Source organism: Lactuca serriola, chromosome 2, assembly GCF_051521515.1.
Source record: "Lactuca serriola cultivar US96UC23 chromosome 2, Lser_US96UC23_V15, whole genome shotgun sequence".
Lineage (NCBI taxonomy): Eukaryota > Viridiplantae > Streptophyta > Magnoliopsida > Asterales > Asteraceae > Lactuca > Lactuca serriola.
The window spans coordinates 154,880,918-154,896,360 of record NC_136409.1 but is presented as its reverse complement, the minus strand read 5'-3'; the positions used below and the strand labels follow the sequence as shown (position 1 = coordinate 154,896,360).

General features: G+C 32.3%; 1 protein-coding gene and 1 long non-coding RNA gene across 3 annotated transcripts; one reads left to right on the top strand and one right to left on the bottom strand.

The window, feature by feature from the left end:
- The first annotated feature begins 1,648 nt into the window (after nt 1–1,648).
- On the top strand, nt 1,649–6,698 carry LOC145087098 (potassium channel SKOR-like). Of its 2 annotated transcripts, none has more exons than XM_079024997.1 (11): nt 1,649–2,243; nt 3,615–3,839; nt 3,923–3,986; nt 4,079–4,418; nt 4,497–4,792; nt 4,874–5,053; nt 5,119–5,340; nt 5,412–5,600; nt 5,691–5,766; nt 5,844–6,138; nt 6,227–6,698. In XM_079024997.1, the coding sequence occupies exons 1-11, from the start codon at nt 1,966–1,968 to the stop codon at nt 6,594–6,596; spliced, it is 2,535 nt and encodes an 844-aa protein (XP_078881123.1). In that variant the 5' UTR covers nt 1,649–1,965; the 3' UTR covers nt 6,597–6,698. The 2 variants fall into 2 exon arrangements, with proteins under 2 accessions (XP_078881123.1, XP_078881124.1); XM_079024998.1 differs by having other exon boundaries at nt 2,118–2,243; nt 3,600–3,839.
- Nucleotides 6,699–8,497: 1,799 nt separating this feature from the next.
- Nucleotides 8,498–9,351, bottom strand: LOC145090522 (uncharacterized). The gene is made up of 2 exons (XR_013701625.1): nt 9,204–9,351; nt 8,498–9,077 (listed from the first exon to the last, which is right to left on the bottom strand). It is a non-coding gene; the product is annotated as an uncharacterized LOC145090522 (long non-coding RNA).
- Nucleotides 9,352–15,443: the final 6,092 nt, after the last annotated feature.

Sequence of the window (15,443 nt, the reverse complement as noted above, 5' to 3'; positions counted from 1 at the left end):
TTCAATTCTTAATTTTTTTTAATCATAGGAAGTCGTTTGGATCATAGATGTCTTTCATAAAACACTTTTTCAAATATATTTAAAACGTTTGTAAACCAATTTTCCGTAATCCATATAGTCACAACTTCATCTATTTTAGTAGTGAATTAGAGAAAACTATATCATCTCAGATTATATAAATAGTATGAGTATTGAGGAATATATAAATCCAAAATTTGTTGAGACATGGAAAAAACCACAATTTCCAAATTTTGGAGACGTTTCTTATGGACCATATCCAACAAAAAGAAAATCAAGAGAGCCCAAACCATACAAATATTTTGGATTACCTTGAAAGTCGAAACTGTTTTGGAATAAAACCATAAAAAATCACAAACCAATGGGAACATTCTAGCAATTTTCTTTAATAGATGTCTAGCATTTAAATTTTAAGTTCAATAAACTTTCAAACGATTAAAAACAATTATTGCTTACGGAGTGGAAGGATTATGTTGAGATGTTGTATTGGTTATTTTTACTAATATCCTGATAATTGATATTCACTAGTTGTGAAACCCGTATATTATACGGGTTGATTAAAACAAAATGTTAAATAGAAACGATTAAATGAAAAGTTTATTTGAATTTGAAATTTGAAATAAATAAAAATTATGAGAAAAAAAAACATGCAAAAAATAAATAAATTAAAATTATTGTTTAGTTATCAGACCTGTATACTAAACATGTTAATTATAACAAAATGTTAAACACAAAGGTTTAAACTGTAAATTTATTTGAAATTTAAATTGAAATTTAAAATTTAAAATTTGAAATTAATATCATTATTATGGTAGGTTTAATTTATGGAAACTAATTAATAATATATTAGAAATGGAAAATTAAATAAATGACAAGTGGAAAATAAATATATCTCTAAATTATGACAAAATGACATGTGGCAAATTGAATGAGAGAAGGACATGTGGCAAAATCATTCTTATTTATTAGGGTAGACTAGGTGTGAGATCCGTGTGTTACACAGGTTGATTTAAAAAAAGATTAAACTTTAAATTAAAATGTAAACATAAAATATTTTTTAATGTATAATTTTAAAATAAGAAAGGAAGAAACTTATTTATTGCAATTTAATATCATATATATGATATTTAATACTTTACATATATAAAAATGACTTTAATTATAAAAATTGAAACAAATCAAAAATTGACAAGTGGATAATATTTATTTCAAAAATACCACAAAATGACAAGTGTTAAAACTCATGAGAGATTGACATGTGGCAAAAAAAAACTTCATTTATTAAGAAGGATTAGATTAAAGTAGAAATATTATCTATTGGCAAATTTGGGCTAATTTATGCTTAGAGCTACCTAAACTTTATTAGATTATAGTAGAAATATTATCTGTTGGCAAATTTGGTGTCAAAGGTGTATCAATAAGGATATCGTTAAAAGATTTGATAAAAAAAATAGTATCACGATTTTACAAGAATTAACATAAATATCGTTTTGCATTTTTGTGGGTGTGAGATAACTCCAAATTTTCATGAAATTTATTTTAAAAAAATCAATATAAATAGTAACTTGTTATTCTAAGACAGCTATGAACTATTATTGATTACGAATTTTTATTGTCCCATTTTATATATTTTGAACAGCTTTATTGTCCCATTTTGAATTATAAACACTCATCTCCTAGTCTCCTGGCTCTCTCTAGTCTCTACTCATCTCTTCCATTCACAACACATTCTATCTGTTATTTCTCGTGATTCTAGCAAATCTCAGCAACTTTTCCACAGCTAAACAAATATGAGTCTTCATCGATTGATTCATATAACTTTACCCCTTCATATCTGCAGAAATTGAATTCTCTCAATTAATCAAGCAGATTTGATCTACGATACAGATGGATCAGATTTATTGAAGTGAATCAACTGACTAGTATAGTCCTGATCGATTATATCAAATGAGGAGCGAGATCGGGCGGAGGACTACGGTGGAGGAGAGAGAAGACGAGAAGCGGAGGAAGATGGCGGCGGCGACTGAGGACGATGAAGTCGGAGATAAGGAGTACGAAATGGTAGATGTTAGGGATCACGGGCGGTTTGGAATACGACGTCGCAGCGTGTTCACATTGTTGGCGTGGGACTCAGGGGAGCTGGACTCGACTCACAGGGGTTTCAATTTCAATAGAGACACAGTCATCGATGGCATCAAAGATCTCTGCATCCATCCACAAAACAGGTTTTTCTTCTTGCTTTCTCTTTCTAAGATTTTTGCCTTTTTGTGATGACACGTGGCAGTAGGAGAGTGATTGAGATAGGGGCATTCTACTATAGTCGACAATAGGGAAAATCGTGGCCGTCCGTTCCTAACATATGATCGGACGATTCTAAATTAACTATAGGAATGTAAGGGTGAGCTGGATTATTTTGTTACATGTATATCTTGAAATTAAATACTACTTTTATTATATCTAAACTTTATAAGGTTTAATTTGGGAAAGTTCTATCGGCACAATGGCCCTAGTCCCTATGTTTAAAACATAAAAGAAAACAAGAGAGAGAAATTAAATATCCTCTTAAAGAGCAAACATAGAACAACCTAAAAATTTCTATATTTAAATAATCAACCTGTTATGCCACGTTTTATTAATTATTATCCACATTTTTTAATAATTTTATTATACGTTACAAAAAACGGAGCTGATACTTCCGTTTGGCTTTTTTATAAATCCACTTGATAAAATTGTATTTTTATTTTTATTCCTTATATCACCAAAACCTTGATTTCAACCAATTTTGTCTACGTTTTTTGATTTCTAAACCTTTAATTTGGAAACTCATGTCGTTCAATTCTGGTTTCACAACCTATCATTAACAGGTTTTACTTTTTTTTTCCCCCTTTTCTTTTGTTCTACTTGTAACTTTAATTTTATTTATATATGATTAAAATGAAGTATATATAAATAACAAAAATAATTAAAATATTGAAACAAAAATTTAATAAAAAATTACACAAGTATGATACAAACACGATACAAATATAGTATTATTGGATTCGTTTAAAGATCTTCGTTTCATATATTAAATGTCATACCAATATAAAAGTAATTTTTTTTTATTAGTGGTGTAATCTAAGCTGATATCACTGTCACTAACTATAAATTGAAATAACCGTCACTATTACATCGTGAGAACTGCTATTTCAAATTGCGATCCTTGTTCACTATTTTCGTTGTGATTGCGATTCCAACTTAGATTACACCATTAATAAAAAAAAAATCTTTTTATTATTATATGATATGAAATTTAGTAGATCAAGGAAGATCTTTAACTGATTCCAATAATACTATATATGTGCGGTGTGGGTATCACATTTGTATGATTTTTTATTTAATTTTTGTTACAAAAATTTAATTATTATTGTTATTTCTATATACTTTATTTTAATAATATATAATTAAAATCAAACTTAGAGTAAACAAAAAGGGTAAAACCAATGAAAGGGAAACCAAAATCAAGGACATGCAGATAAATAATAAACAAAAGGAATATTTTCATTGCTTTCTGTTATCAAACAATAACATGCAATTATAAGACTTTGTTGATGCAGATGGTATCGCACTTGGGAGAAATTCATATTACTATGGGCAATTTACTCTTCTTTCTTCACACCCATGGAATTTGGCTTCTTCAGAGGATTACCAAATCACTTCTATTTACTCGACATATTTGGTCAAACAGCTTTCTTCATCGACATTGTCCTTCTCTTCTTCGTTCCTTACAGAGACACTCGAACCCACAAATTAATCTATAATCGAAACCTAATAGCTCTTCGGTCAGTTTCTTCTCCAATCCAAACACTATTCTTAAAATAGAAAAAAAAAATCACCATTAAACGTTTTACATGTTTCCATTCAGGTACTTAAAATCTCATTTCATCTTCGATTTACTTGCATGCATGCCTTGGGATAATATTTACACGGTATACATCACTCCAAATTTCTTATATAAATCCCAAAATAAGACGATAACGAACATATATAGATCGATTTAAGTTTCAATTATGTTAATCAGGCATTTGGGAAAAAAGAAGAAGTGAGATACCTTTTGCTGATTAGACTAGTGAGAGCCCGGAAGGTTCTAGATTTCTTTTCCAAATTGGAAAAGGACATACGCGTCAAGTATCTGTTTTCTAGGGTTCTAAAACTCATTGCTGTTGAACTCTACTGCACACATACAGCAGCTTGCATATTCTACTATTTAGCTACAACTCTTCCACCTAATGAAGAAGAATACACATGGATTGGAAGCCTTAAACTCGGTGACTACAGCTACTCCAACTTCAGACACATTGATCTTTGGACGCGATATATCACATCCTTATATTTTGCAATTGTTACCATGGCAACTGTCGGTAATTAAAATTAAGCTCTCATTGCTCGTTATTGTTTCGATTTTTGACTTAATTGACTTTGAATTAATGATTCTACAGGTTATGGTGATATACATGCGGTGAATTTAAGGGAGATGATATTCGTAATGGTGTATGTCTCATTTGACATGGTTTTGGGTGCTTATTTGATTGGTAACATGACAGCTTTAATCGTGAAAGGATCGAACACAGAAAGATACAGAGATAGAATGGCGGATCTTCTTAAATATATGGATCGAAATAAATTAGGAAAAGATATTCGTAATCAAATCAAAGATCACATGCGATTACAATACGATAGCAACTACACTGATTCTGCTGTTATTCAAGATCTTCCGACTTCTATTCGTGCTAAAGTATACACAAAACCAAATTCCAATTTCTTAACTTCGTTATATTCTATAGTACTAAAGAAATTAAGTCATGATTTCTTGCAGATATCGGCAACTCTGTATAAGTCATATATTGAAAAGGTTTCTCTTTTCAAGGAATGCTCTTTGGAATTCATCAATCATATCGTAACACGAGTGCATGAAGAGTTTTTTCTTCCTGGAGAAGTGATTATGGAACAAGGGATTGTTGTTGATCAACTTTATTTCGTCTGCCATGGAAACCTGGTATATACATATATTTAATTTTTGTTGTTTTTTTATAAAAAAATGATGAATGAAATTTAATACAGGAAGAGGTAGTTATACATGAAGATGGATCAGAAGAAATAGTATCAGTTCTAAAACCTCATGATTCTTTTGGAGATGTTTCAATTATATGCAACATTGCCCAATTATACACAGTTCGAGTTCTTGACCTTTCTCGACTTTTGAGAATTGATAAACAATCTTTTTCCAATATCCTTGACATATATTTTCATGATGGAAGAAAAATTCTCAACAATTTACTAGAGGTAATCAATTAATCAATTGTTTTTTTATATTTACATTAAATGCCATTACTTAAAATAAAAAATAATTGTAGGGTAAACAAGGTGATAATCACATGAAAGATATGGTAACAGATATCAAAATTCATATTGGAATGCAAGAAGCAGAACTTGCATTAAGAGTCAATAGTTCAGCTTATAGTGGAGATTTATCTCATTTAAAAAGTTTAATTCGAGCTGGAGCTGATCCAAATAGAAAAGATTATGATGGAAGAACACCACTGGTATTTTAAATTATTTTATTTTCATATAAAAACATAAATAATAAAAAAAATCATTACACATTTGATAACAAGTTATTTTGACATAAACAGCATCTCGCAGCATCAAAAGGGCACGAAAATATAACTCTTTTCCTAATTCAACAAGGCGTAGAAGTCAACGTTTTTGGTAAATAAACTTACATTCTAGTCCTTCAACTTCTTGAATTGACATTCTAATCCTTATTATTTTTATCTAAATGGCAGATAATTTTGGGAACACGCCGTTATTTGAAGCGATTAAGAATGGGCATGATAAGATTGCTTCGTTATTAGTGAAACATGGTGCTTCATTCAAAATAGAAGATGCTGGAAGTTTCTTGTGTTCATCAGTATCAAGAGGAGATATAGATTTTATCAGAAGGGTTTTGTCAAATGGTGTTGACCCAAATTCAAAAGATTACGACTTTAGAACTCCACTTCATGTTGCCACGTCACAAGGATCTTATGTAATAGCGAAGATGCTAGTTGAAGCAGGGGCTAATGTTTTATCAAAGGACAGGTGGATTTTTTGTGGAATTATTAATTTAGGGTTAACGATAAAATTTATCAAATATGTAACAACGTTTATGATTTATGTGAATGTGTAGATGGGGGAATACTCCAGTTGATGAAGCGAGATTATCTGGAAACAAAATATTGATGAAATTATTAGAAGAAAGAAAGTCTTTTCAGATGTCTGAATTTCCTTCATGCTCTCAAGAAACAAGAGATAAAATGTCACGAAAGAAATGTACAGTATATGCGTTTCAGCCATGGGAAATAAAAGATGAAAGAAAATATGGAGTTGTGTTGTGGGTCCCGGACACCATTGATGAACTCATGAAAACAGCAGCTGAGCATTTGAAGTTGGAGCTTTCTACTGGTTTTTGTATTGTAACAGAAGATGTAGGTAAGATTCTTGATGTGAATATGATTACAGATGGACAGAAGATATACTTAATCACTATTGACACATGAGTTTTGTATCATTTGCAAAGTTTTGTCATTGTTGCAATATAAAAACATATGGTTTCCATGGGGATTAAAAGATAAACCTACTTTATGTCTAGTTCATAGTCATATTTCTCACTAAATTCGTTTATAAAGTTGGTAAAGCTTTATTTTTATAACTTCTATACACTCCCAAGTGTACTCATCATTCTTGATTTGTTGTTTTACGTATTCGTTACATGATTAGATGATTAAAAGAACCAAAACAATCTACAAAACTTTAGAATTTAGATATATAATGTGATTTGTAAATTTTTCTTTGCGAAACAAATTACTCTTCACTAGGCCTTACTTTTATATTTTTGTCATATCTAACCTTGTTTATTTTGACAGGTCTACAGAAAACAAACAATTAGCTTAAAAAAAAACCCAATGGCAATTGGAGAGGAAAATAAGGAATCTAAAAAATTTAATTAATTATTAATGTCACAAACAAAATAAACAAAAAAATTATGAAGATTAATGTTTATGTAATCAAAACACGATTTAGTATCCATGAAGTACAGATGGTCATAACTGCAATATTACAGAGTATCTTCAGTGACTATGATTTTTTTTTTCGATGGATCATTTGTAGAATTAACATCATAACACTAAAACAGAAAACCAAGATTTTTTTTAAAGAAGTCTTAGTCTTTTGAGTAAGACGTTCAAGGCACCCATCATATTCGTGTATTATAATTATTAAAATCTATGTAGTTCTTTTTATAATAAGTGCGTAATGACTTATGTTTTTACATTCTCTTAAGTGCTTTTACTGTTTGTTAGGATTTTTTTACTAGCTACTTGGTTGTTGAGATGGTGTGGCAACATGTCATCTGTTCAAAGGACGCCTAGCCCAATGATACCAGGTGTTGTCATCACTTTTTGAGATTGAATGTTCAAATCTCCTTTGAGACATAGGTGAATTTAGAAGTAGGTTAAATTTATCGTCAAAAAAAAAACGTGTCCTCTATTATGTATTTTGTGATGTGTTTTACGATGTAATTTTATCAAGTATTCTTAATATTTGTTTTATTGATTTCTCATAAATAAATAAATATTGACATATATCATAAACACATATACATAATAAAACTACATTATAGGAAACAATCAAGGTTGTCAAGATCTCGATCCTAGTCGTAGGATTGTAAGATCTTAAGATCTTATTTATGAAAATCGCGTCGGATCATTATAAGATCGTTTTATATGTAATATCGCATACGGGAGTGTAGGATCACGATACGATCTTACCATTCTATGAAAATTGGAAAAAAAAATTAATCTGAATTTTCATTTCTTTACCCATTTACTAATTGACCTGGTTTTCTTACCCAAATAACATGTCAATCGATTTCTTACCCAAATAACATGTCAATCGAAAATAACCTTATTCAATACTTATTTTCTAAATTGTAAACTGACTGATAATGTTTCTTACCCTTAACGATTATGTTTCTTATTAACGGTAAACTGTAAATGATTGATGAAAGTATATTTTTCATGTTTTAAACTTTTAATTATGTTATTTTCAGTGGGATCTTAGAATCCTGATCTTACAAACCCAAAAACGATCATATGTAGAATCCTGATCTTGACAACTTTAGAAACAATTACATAAATTCATAAACATAAGTTCATCAAGAAAATATATTAAACCGTTGATATTTCTACTATTTGATGAATATTTGTCTAATAATGAACTTTTTGTTCGGCATTTTTTTTAAATGGCTTATACACGAGAATTTTTTTGTTCGGTAAGAAAATAATTACTTTTAAATGGCTTACACATGCACACACAAGGGTCTTGTTATTCCCCCCCCCCCCCCCCCTATAAATTATATCACGCGCTTTTTGTTTCTCCATTTTCTCGATCAACTCAAGTCTTAAACACTTAAACTTCGTTTGTTTATTTCATTTGGGCGAAGACCCTATTTATAGGCTCAAGAGAGCCGGTTACAATTATTGTTGCAATCGTTTGATTGCAATACGACATACATATTTACATTATAGCCTCCTAGACTATTGAGGGTTACACACTTTATGTTACATCACAACCGACACTTAATAATTATTCTACCGACACTTCTATTTAATTACATAAAAATAACAATCCTTCTACCGACACTTTACATAATTAAAAATATAATAATCCCTTCCACATTGAAAGGACAGATGTCTTCAATTATGACTTTTTTCGTCATTGCTTACGTCATTCTCATTCCTTCCACCTCCAAAAAGACATATTTTTGAAGAATGTTTTCTTTCATCGTTAATCTTCCGTGAATTGTGTTTCTTCTGTGTTTTCTGAACAATAACTGCAATTGTGTCTTGGTGCATGCATAATATGTTTACAAAGTTGTTTTTTGATATCAGCAGGTAATTCAGCTAACTGATGAGAAAACTTTTCGAAAGGTTGTTCGAAGGTTTCAATTGCTTTCATTGCTTCCGGAGTGATTTCACTGTCTGTTAACGAATAGATAAGGAAAGTTTTACTGGCGTAATTCACTCTGATTCTTGACTTTTGATCTTTACCATTGCCTATGCGTGATGATACATGACGGATAAATGAGTATTAGGAAAAGATTATACCTGAATAATGCGTTGGATTATATTGATGATGGATTGTGTTGAATGATTGGATGATTATATGGATAATTTGGATAGAGCTCTGCTATTCCGAAATAGAACAACTATTTCAACAGAGAAGACAATTGAGATCAACTCAAGTCTTAAACACTTAAACTTCGCTTGTTTATTTCATTTGGGCGAAGGCCCTATTTATAGGCTCAAGAGAGCCGGTTACAATTATTGTTGCAATCGTTTGATTGCAATACGACATACATATTTACATTATAGCCCCCTAGACTATTAAGGGTTACACACTTTATGTTACATCACAAAAAATACAGCCGACACTTAATAATTATCCTACCGACACTTTTATTATATAAGTAACAATCCTTTTACCGATACTTTACATAATTAAAAATATAATAATCTCTTCCACATTGAAAGGACATGTGTCTTCAATAATGTCTTTTATCGTCATTGCATACGTCATTCCTGGTTATTTTCAATGATGTGTTTTCTGACACTTCTTTTATAACACATTTAAGTATTTTAAGTTTTGATACAAAACAATAACTCAAATTTTATATAGTCTTATTGTATTTAGTTGAACGTTTTTATAAATTGGTTTTTGTACATTTATTTTTGTATGACAATTTATTACTTTTTACAACTTGAAATTTTAAAACTACAAACATACATATTTTTTCCATATAACTTTTACACATTTCAAAAATTAATTCATTATTTTTTTATAATTTACAATTTAAAAGAATAACATATGATAAAAAAAAGAGAGGATAAAAAATGTCAAATCATAGAGGAGGGGATAAAAAAAGAGAGAGGGGGGGAGGGGGGCTAAAAAAAAGAGAGGATAAAAAATGTCAAATCATAGAGGAGGGGATAAAAAAAGAGAGAGGGGGGGAGGGGGGCTGTTCCCACACACAATTCTACTTCTAAACTATTTATTTTATCCTAAGACGGATTTGAACCCTCAACTTTTGGCTGAAGAACAATTATCTATCAACTCCTAATCCTTCTTAATAAATGAAGGGTTTTTTTGCCACATGTCAATCTCTCATTAATTTTGATACTTGTCATTTTGTGGTATTTTTGAAATAAATATTATCCACTTGTCAATTTTTGGTTTGTTTTAATTTTTAAAATTAAAGTCATATATTTATATATGTAAAGTATTAAATATGATATATATCATATTAAATTGCAATAAATATGTATCTTCTTTATTTTAAAGTTATACATTAAAAAATATTTTCTGTTTATATTTTAATGTTTAATTTTTTTTAAATCAACCCGTGTAATACACAGGGTTTCACACCTAGTAGGCTAATATTGTTAAGCCAAAAGCCCTTCGGTGCAAGAAAATTATTAAACCTAATTATAATCATTCATAACAAGTGAGATTTGTTGTTCCTGATCTACAAAATATAACTTAAATATATTATCAACATGTATGATTTCGTATACCATATAAAAAAATTAACGAAATTCATTTTAAAGGAAATCGTAAAAGGAGCAGTCAATCCATCATTAGACACGATCTTTCCTTCCTCAAAATGAATATCATTGTTGTAATAAAAATTAACTGGTATAAAGTGGTTGAATTAATCTCTCAAATCAACTTTTTTGAGGGTTGAACAAATGAAAATTGAATAAGACGGGAGCTCTAAAATCAATAGTTGGTATTCCTTCCTTAGACGACCAATCTTTCCCAGTCTTGTCTATAATGGGCAAGTGAAGAAAGGACGATACCTGAAAATCTGTTGATCTTTCACCATATATTCCAGTTTAGACAAAAGACGCGAATGGGAAAGGATATGCGTCTGCAATCAAAGTGGATACTTGAATTCGACAATATATATATATATATATATATATATATATATATATATATATATATATATATATATATATATATATATATATATATTAGAAAAGTTTTAGGCCCGTGCTAAGCAGTAAGCACGACCCATGGAGGGTAAGTCGGGTATTTCTTTTACTGTTATCTAAAGTATTTTGTGCATAACAAAAAAGGTAAAAGTGCAATACTTATGGGCACTCCTTGCAGCCAACACAATTGAGGGAGAGCAATACACTTTTGAGGTCACCCACGTGCAATCAAACATGAAAAAATATGACCATCTTGTAATCAATTGAACATAAGTATTGGTCCTATATTTGATATGACAGGAGATACATAGAGCCTACTTAGTAATTTTGTTGAACACCAGGGTTCACATGAACATCTTGAAATTTAAAAAAATGATATTAATCATTCCGCATCAATTGGTGATTTCAACCTTAACATTTAGTAACTTAAAAGTTTAATGCTATCATCTAAATAGATCTCCTAAAGTACATAAATGAAGAATCTTGGTGTGAAAAACCCCTAGTTGTATTCAAGTCTGGGAAAATTCGATTCAATGGTTAGAAAAATATGACGACAGGACTTTCAAACATTCTTGAATTTGTATGGTTATACGCTTAACGTTTTTTACATAAATGAAGAATAGGGATGGGGAAAAGAAAAATCAATGGATGATGGATGGATGAATAACAATTTAAGGACTGCTTTGTAGGGAAACATCTCCGAACCGGTGTCATGATCCAATCTTATCGAGTATGGATTGGAAGTGTGTATTGTGGTCATCATACTCATCCTTTCAACCCGGATAACTCCAAATGGTCCTATATATGACCCGGAATGTGGAGACTCTTGGAAGACAGTAAAATGTCGCTAACGACGCTTTGCAGTAGGAGGCGGTGTGAATTGAGTTTGATGTTAGTTGTGTCATTTGGAAGACATGCTACGTTGCGTGAAAAGAACAGGGTGAAATTGTTTTAGAAGGAAGGAGAAAAATAAGGGGCGTCCAAAATGAAACGGTGGAGATCCACTCTGAAGGAACATGGCGTCTTAAAGAAAGGAGACGGTACCCATAGATGTACATCAAACCGGACCAGTTGCACTCCTTCAAGATCTGTTGCATCGTTCAAAAGTAGGATACGTGGCATTAAAAGAACCCTTTAAATCTAATTTAGGAGGCAGGACAAAAATAAGGTTTATATATATATATATATATATATATATATATATATATATATATATATATACTAGACGAATGCCCGCGCATTGCGCAGAAGCATCTATATAACTGGAATCTTTACAAATATATGTTTTTTGAAATATAACAATAACGTTGTTATTAAATTTGATATAGTAATTCATATACTAAGTTGATATAATAGATTGATTATATTGAATTATATGATAATATATACACCTATTAAAACTACATAATCTAAATCTATTGATTGACCTCTACCCACTGATTTCTCATGAATAAAATTAAATATAATATATGGTTTAATGTTATTTATAGTTGTTGTTATTGTTAATTAATTTTTTAAAATTTATTTGCTTAACGTTTTAATTTCTATCATTTAAATTATTTAAAACATCAAACAATTTTTTGAATAGGCCTTTAGATCAATCAATTTATCAAACAATAAAAGAAAATAAGAATAAGAGGAATTCACGAAGAAAAGCTTTCACTAAGAAAGATAATCTCACAAAGAGATTATCGTGTACACAAAGCAGCGATTAGGGTTTGTGAAAGGCGTAGCCATTCACAAACCTATACAAAAGATTATATACTGCTATTCTAGACAATCCCTACAAATCAGGGATACACCAGCTAACTAATTAGGCTAACTATGGAAATAAGATAAATACAAGATATGTTAAGATGCACTGGATAAACTAAACTATTACAAACTGAGCAGCTGACACGCTGATGATGATACTGAGATATGCGCTGATGCTGAGTCTGTTTTAAACATTATCATATTTCAACGTTTGACCTTACAATCTCCCCCAATATGATGATGTTCAAAACAAACTAAATTAAAACACCTCTGGACAGGAACTCTTCATACTCAGCTTCAGCTTCTATTTTTACTAGCCAGTAAGGACTATCCAGCAACTCCTGTCTTCTGTTCAGCAGCTCCATGGCAATAAGGATGTGAAACTCTCCGGAGAGATCTTGATGACTCATGCGCATTTGCCTTAAGCCAACAAGATGAGTGGTTGGAGCCTTTGGGATCTCAGCAGTTCGCTGAAAACACATCTTTCTGTTTTTATCAAGATAGAACATCCCGTGTTCAGGAGTTGAGATAAACTTATGCTGAACCGGATCAACACTGATAGGAAGAGAATTGTTTATTCCACCAGCACCAAAGTCTAGAACCAATACATCTTCACCATCAACTTGAAACTTGGTTCTTCGAGTTCTAGGAACAGATAACCTTTAGCCTTGATGTTGAGGTCGTTCTTTGGGAACAAGATCCAAACGCTGAACTTTCTTGATCAGCAAATGAAGAGCACAAGTCAGTTCTGAAGAGTGAGCTGAGGTTTGCTTGGATGCTAGTTCGAGTAGTTCCATCCATTCAAAATATCCATACTTGATCAGCTCATCCCTCTTGACAACTTCAGTGTATGAATGCTGAGGACCTTGACGAGTGATCAGCAACGTAAGAATTTTCTCATTTCGTGGTTTGGAAGCTTTAACTTTGATGATCTTATCACCACACATTCGTCGGTTAAGAACGTCTTCAAACCTCTTTCGATCGATCCGGTCAAGAACACTGTCAGTCTTAGGCTTACGACTGCTAGGAGAAGGTTGAGAAGATTGAGATTTGGACTGAAACTCCAGGAATTTCTGCATCTGAGCTTCAAAAGATCCTTTGGCCTGAAGTTTGTGCTGAATAAGAGATTCATCAGCTTGAGCAATGTTCTTTAGAAGCTGAGCTTGATTAGCTTCATCAAGAATTTGCTTAACTTGATCAGGAGACATGTTCCATTCAGCGCAATATTTGATATACTGACTATGGACTTGGGTTTCTTCCCAGGCAGAGAAGTATCAGTTTGAGAATGAGCCAAGTCAGTATCTGCTACCTTACGCTTTCGAGATAGCGGATGAGATTCTTCACTGGCAACGTCCGAATCTTCTCCTTGGACTGGAATAATGGGATCAACAACAGGATCGACTGATTTCATGTCTGGACTTCGAGATTCATTATCAAGATCATCAGAACTTTCTTCTTGAACTGGAATAAGAGGATTAATGAAGTTCATATCTAGTATTTGACATTCATCATCTGGTTCATCATGCTCTTCATCATGCTCACTATCTTCAATCAGCTTTTCAGTAGTTGCTGGACTATTATGCCCCGCAGAGTTAGTTGGCTTTGGTGACTCAGGCTGAATAATGGTGTTGTCAACAGGTTCGGTGTCTCTGTCATTCGGTTCATTATCAGCATTATCATCAGCATCAGCATCATCATCAGTATCTCCCCCTTTTTGAGCATCATCAGATTGGGGACTAGAGGGAGGAGTATGCAGGAGAACCTCCTTTAGCTGATGAACATTAGCCTCAATGCGAAGAAGACGCTGACTCATGTCCTGAGTCAGTGTCAGAATTTCAGTAAATGTTGAGGCCGGAATTTGAACAACTGAAGTAGTTGGAGCTGCTGGAGAGCTAGAAGGCGTTACCGGAGAATATTGGTCCTCCTGGGGTGGATTCTCCCCCTGAGAGGGATGCTCCCCCTGAGATGGTTGCTCCTCCTGAAATTGTTGCTCCTCCTAACTCAGTGAATCCTTTTGAGCTGAGGGAACATTAGCAGCCGAGACGTTATGATGAGAAAGTTGAGGAGAGAAATGACCACCATCATGTGGTTCATCCTCTTGACCGACTTGATCTACATGATTACCATCAGCACCTCCTTCATCAGTGTCAGCGGTGAGAGAAGGAACAGTGTATGGATTTGCAATCCATTCTCTCATCCTATCAGAGATTCCGATGTCAGTGTCCAGGGGATCATCTTGATACATGCGAACAGACATGCGAGGGCATTGGATGGGATTTCCAGAATGCGAGAAGTAGTCTGCAACGAAAAACTTGTCGAACACAAGAGCAATCCAGCGTGGAAACGGAACATGATCAGCGCGTATATTTGCACGAAGAAGCTGAACAAGTTGATCAAAGAATAGGGCCCCATAATCAAGTCTTTTGTTGAGAAGAAGTGAGCAGACGACTTGTTGCTCATAATTACTCAATTGATCACCACTTCGAGACTTGTGACCCACACACTTGCACAGAGCACCGGTGAAGAATTTCTATCCTCTAAATAGATTGGCGCAAAATAAGAGCTGATCGAGCACCAGCCTTTGAGTGATCATAT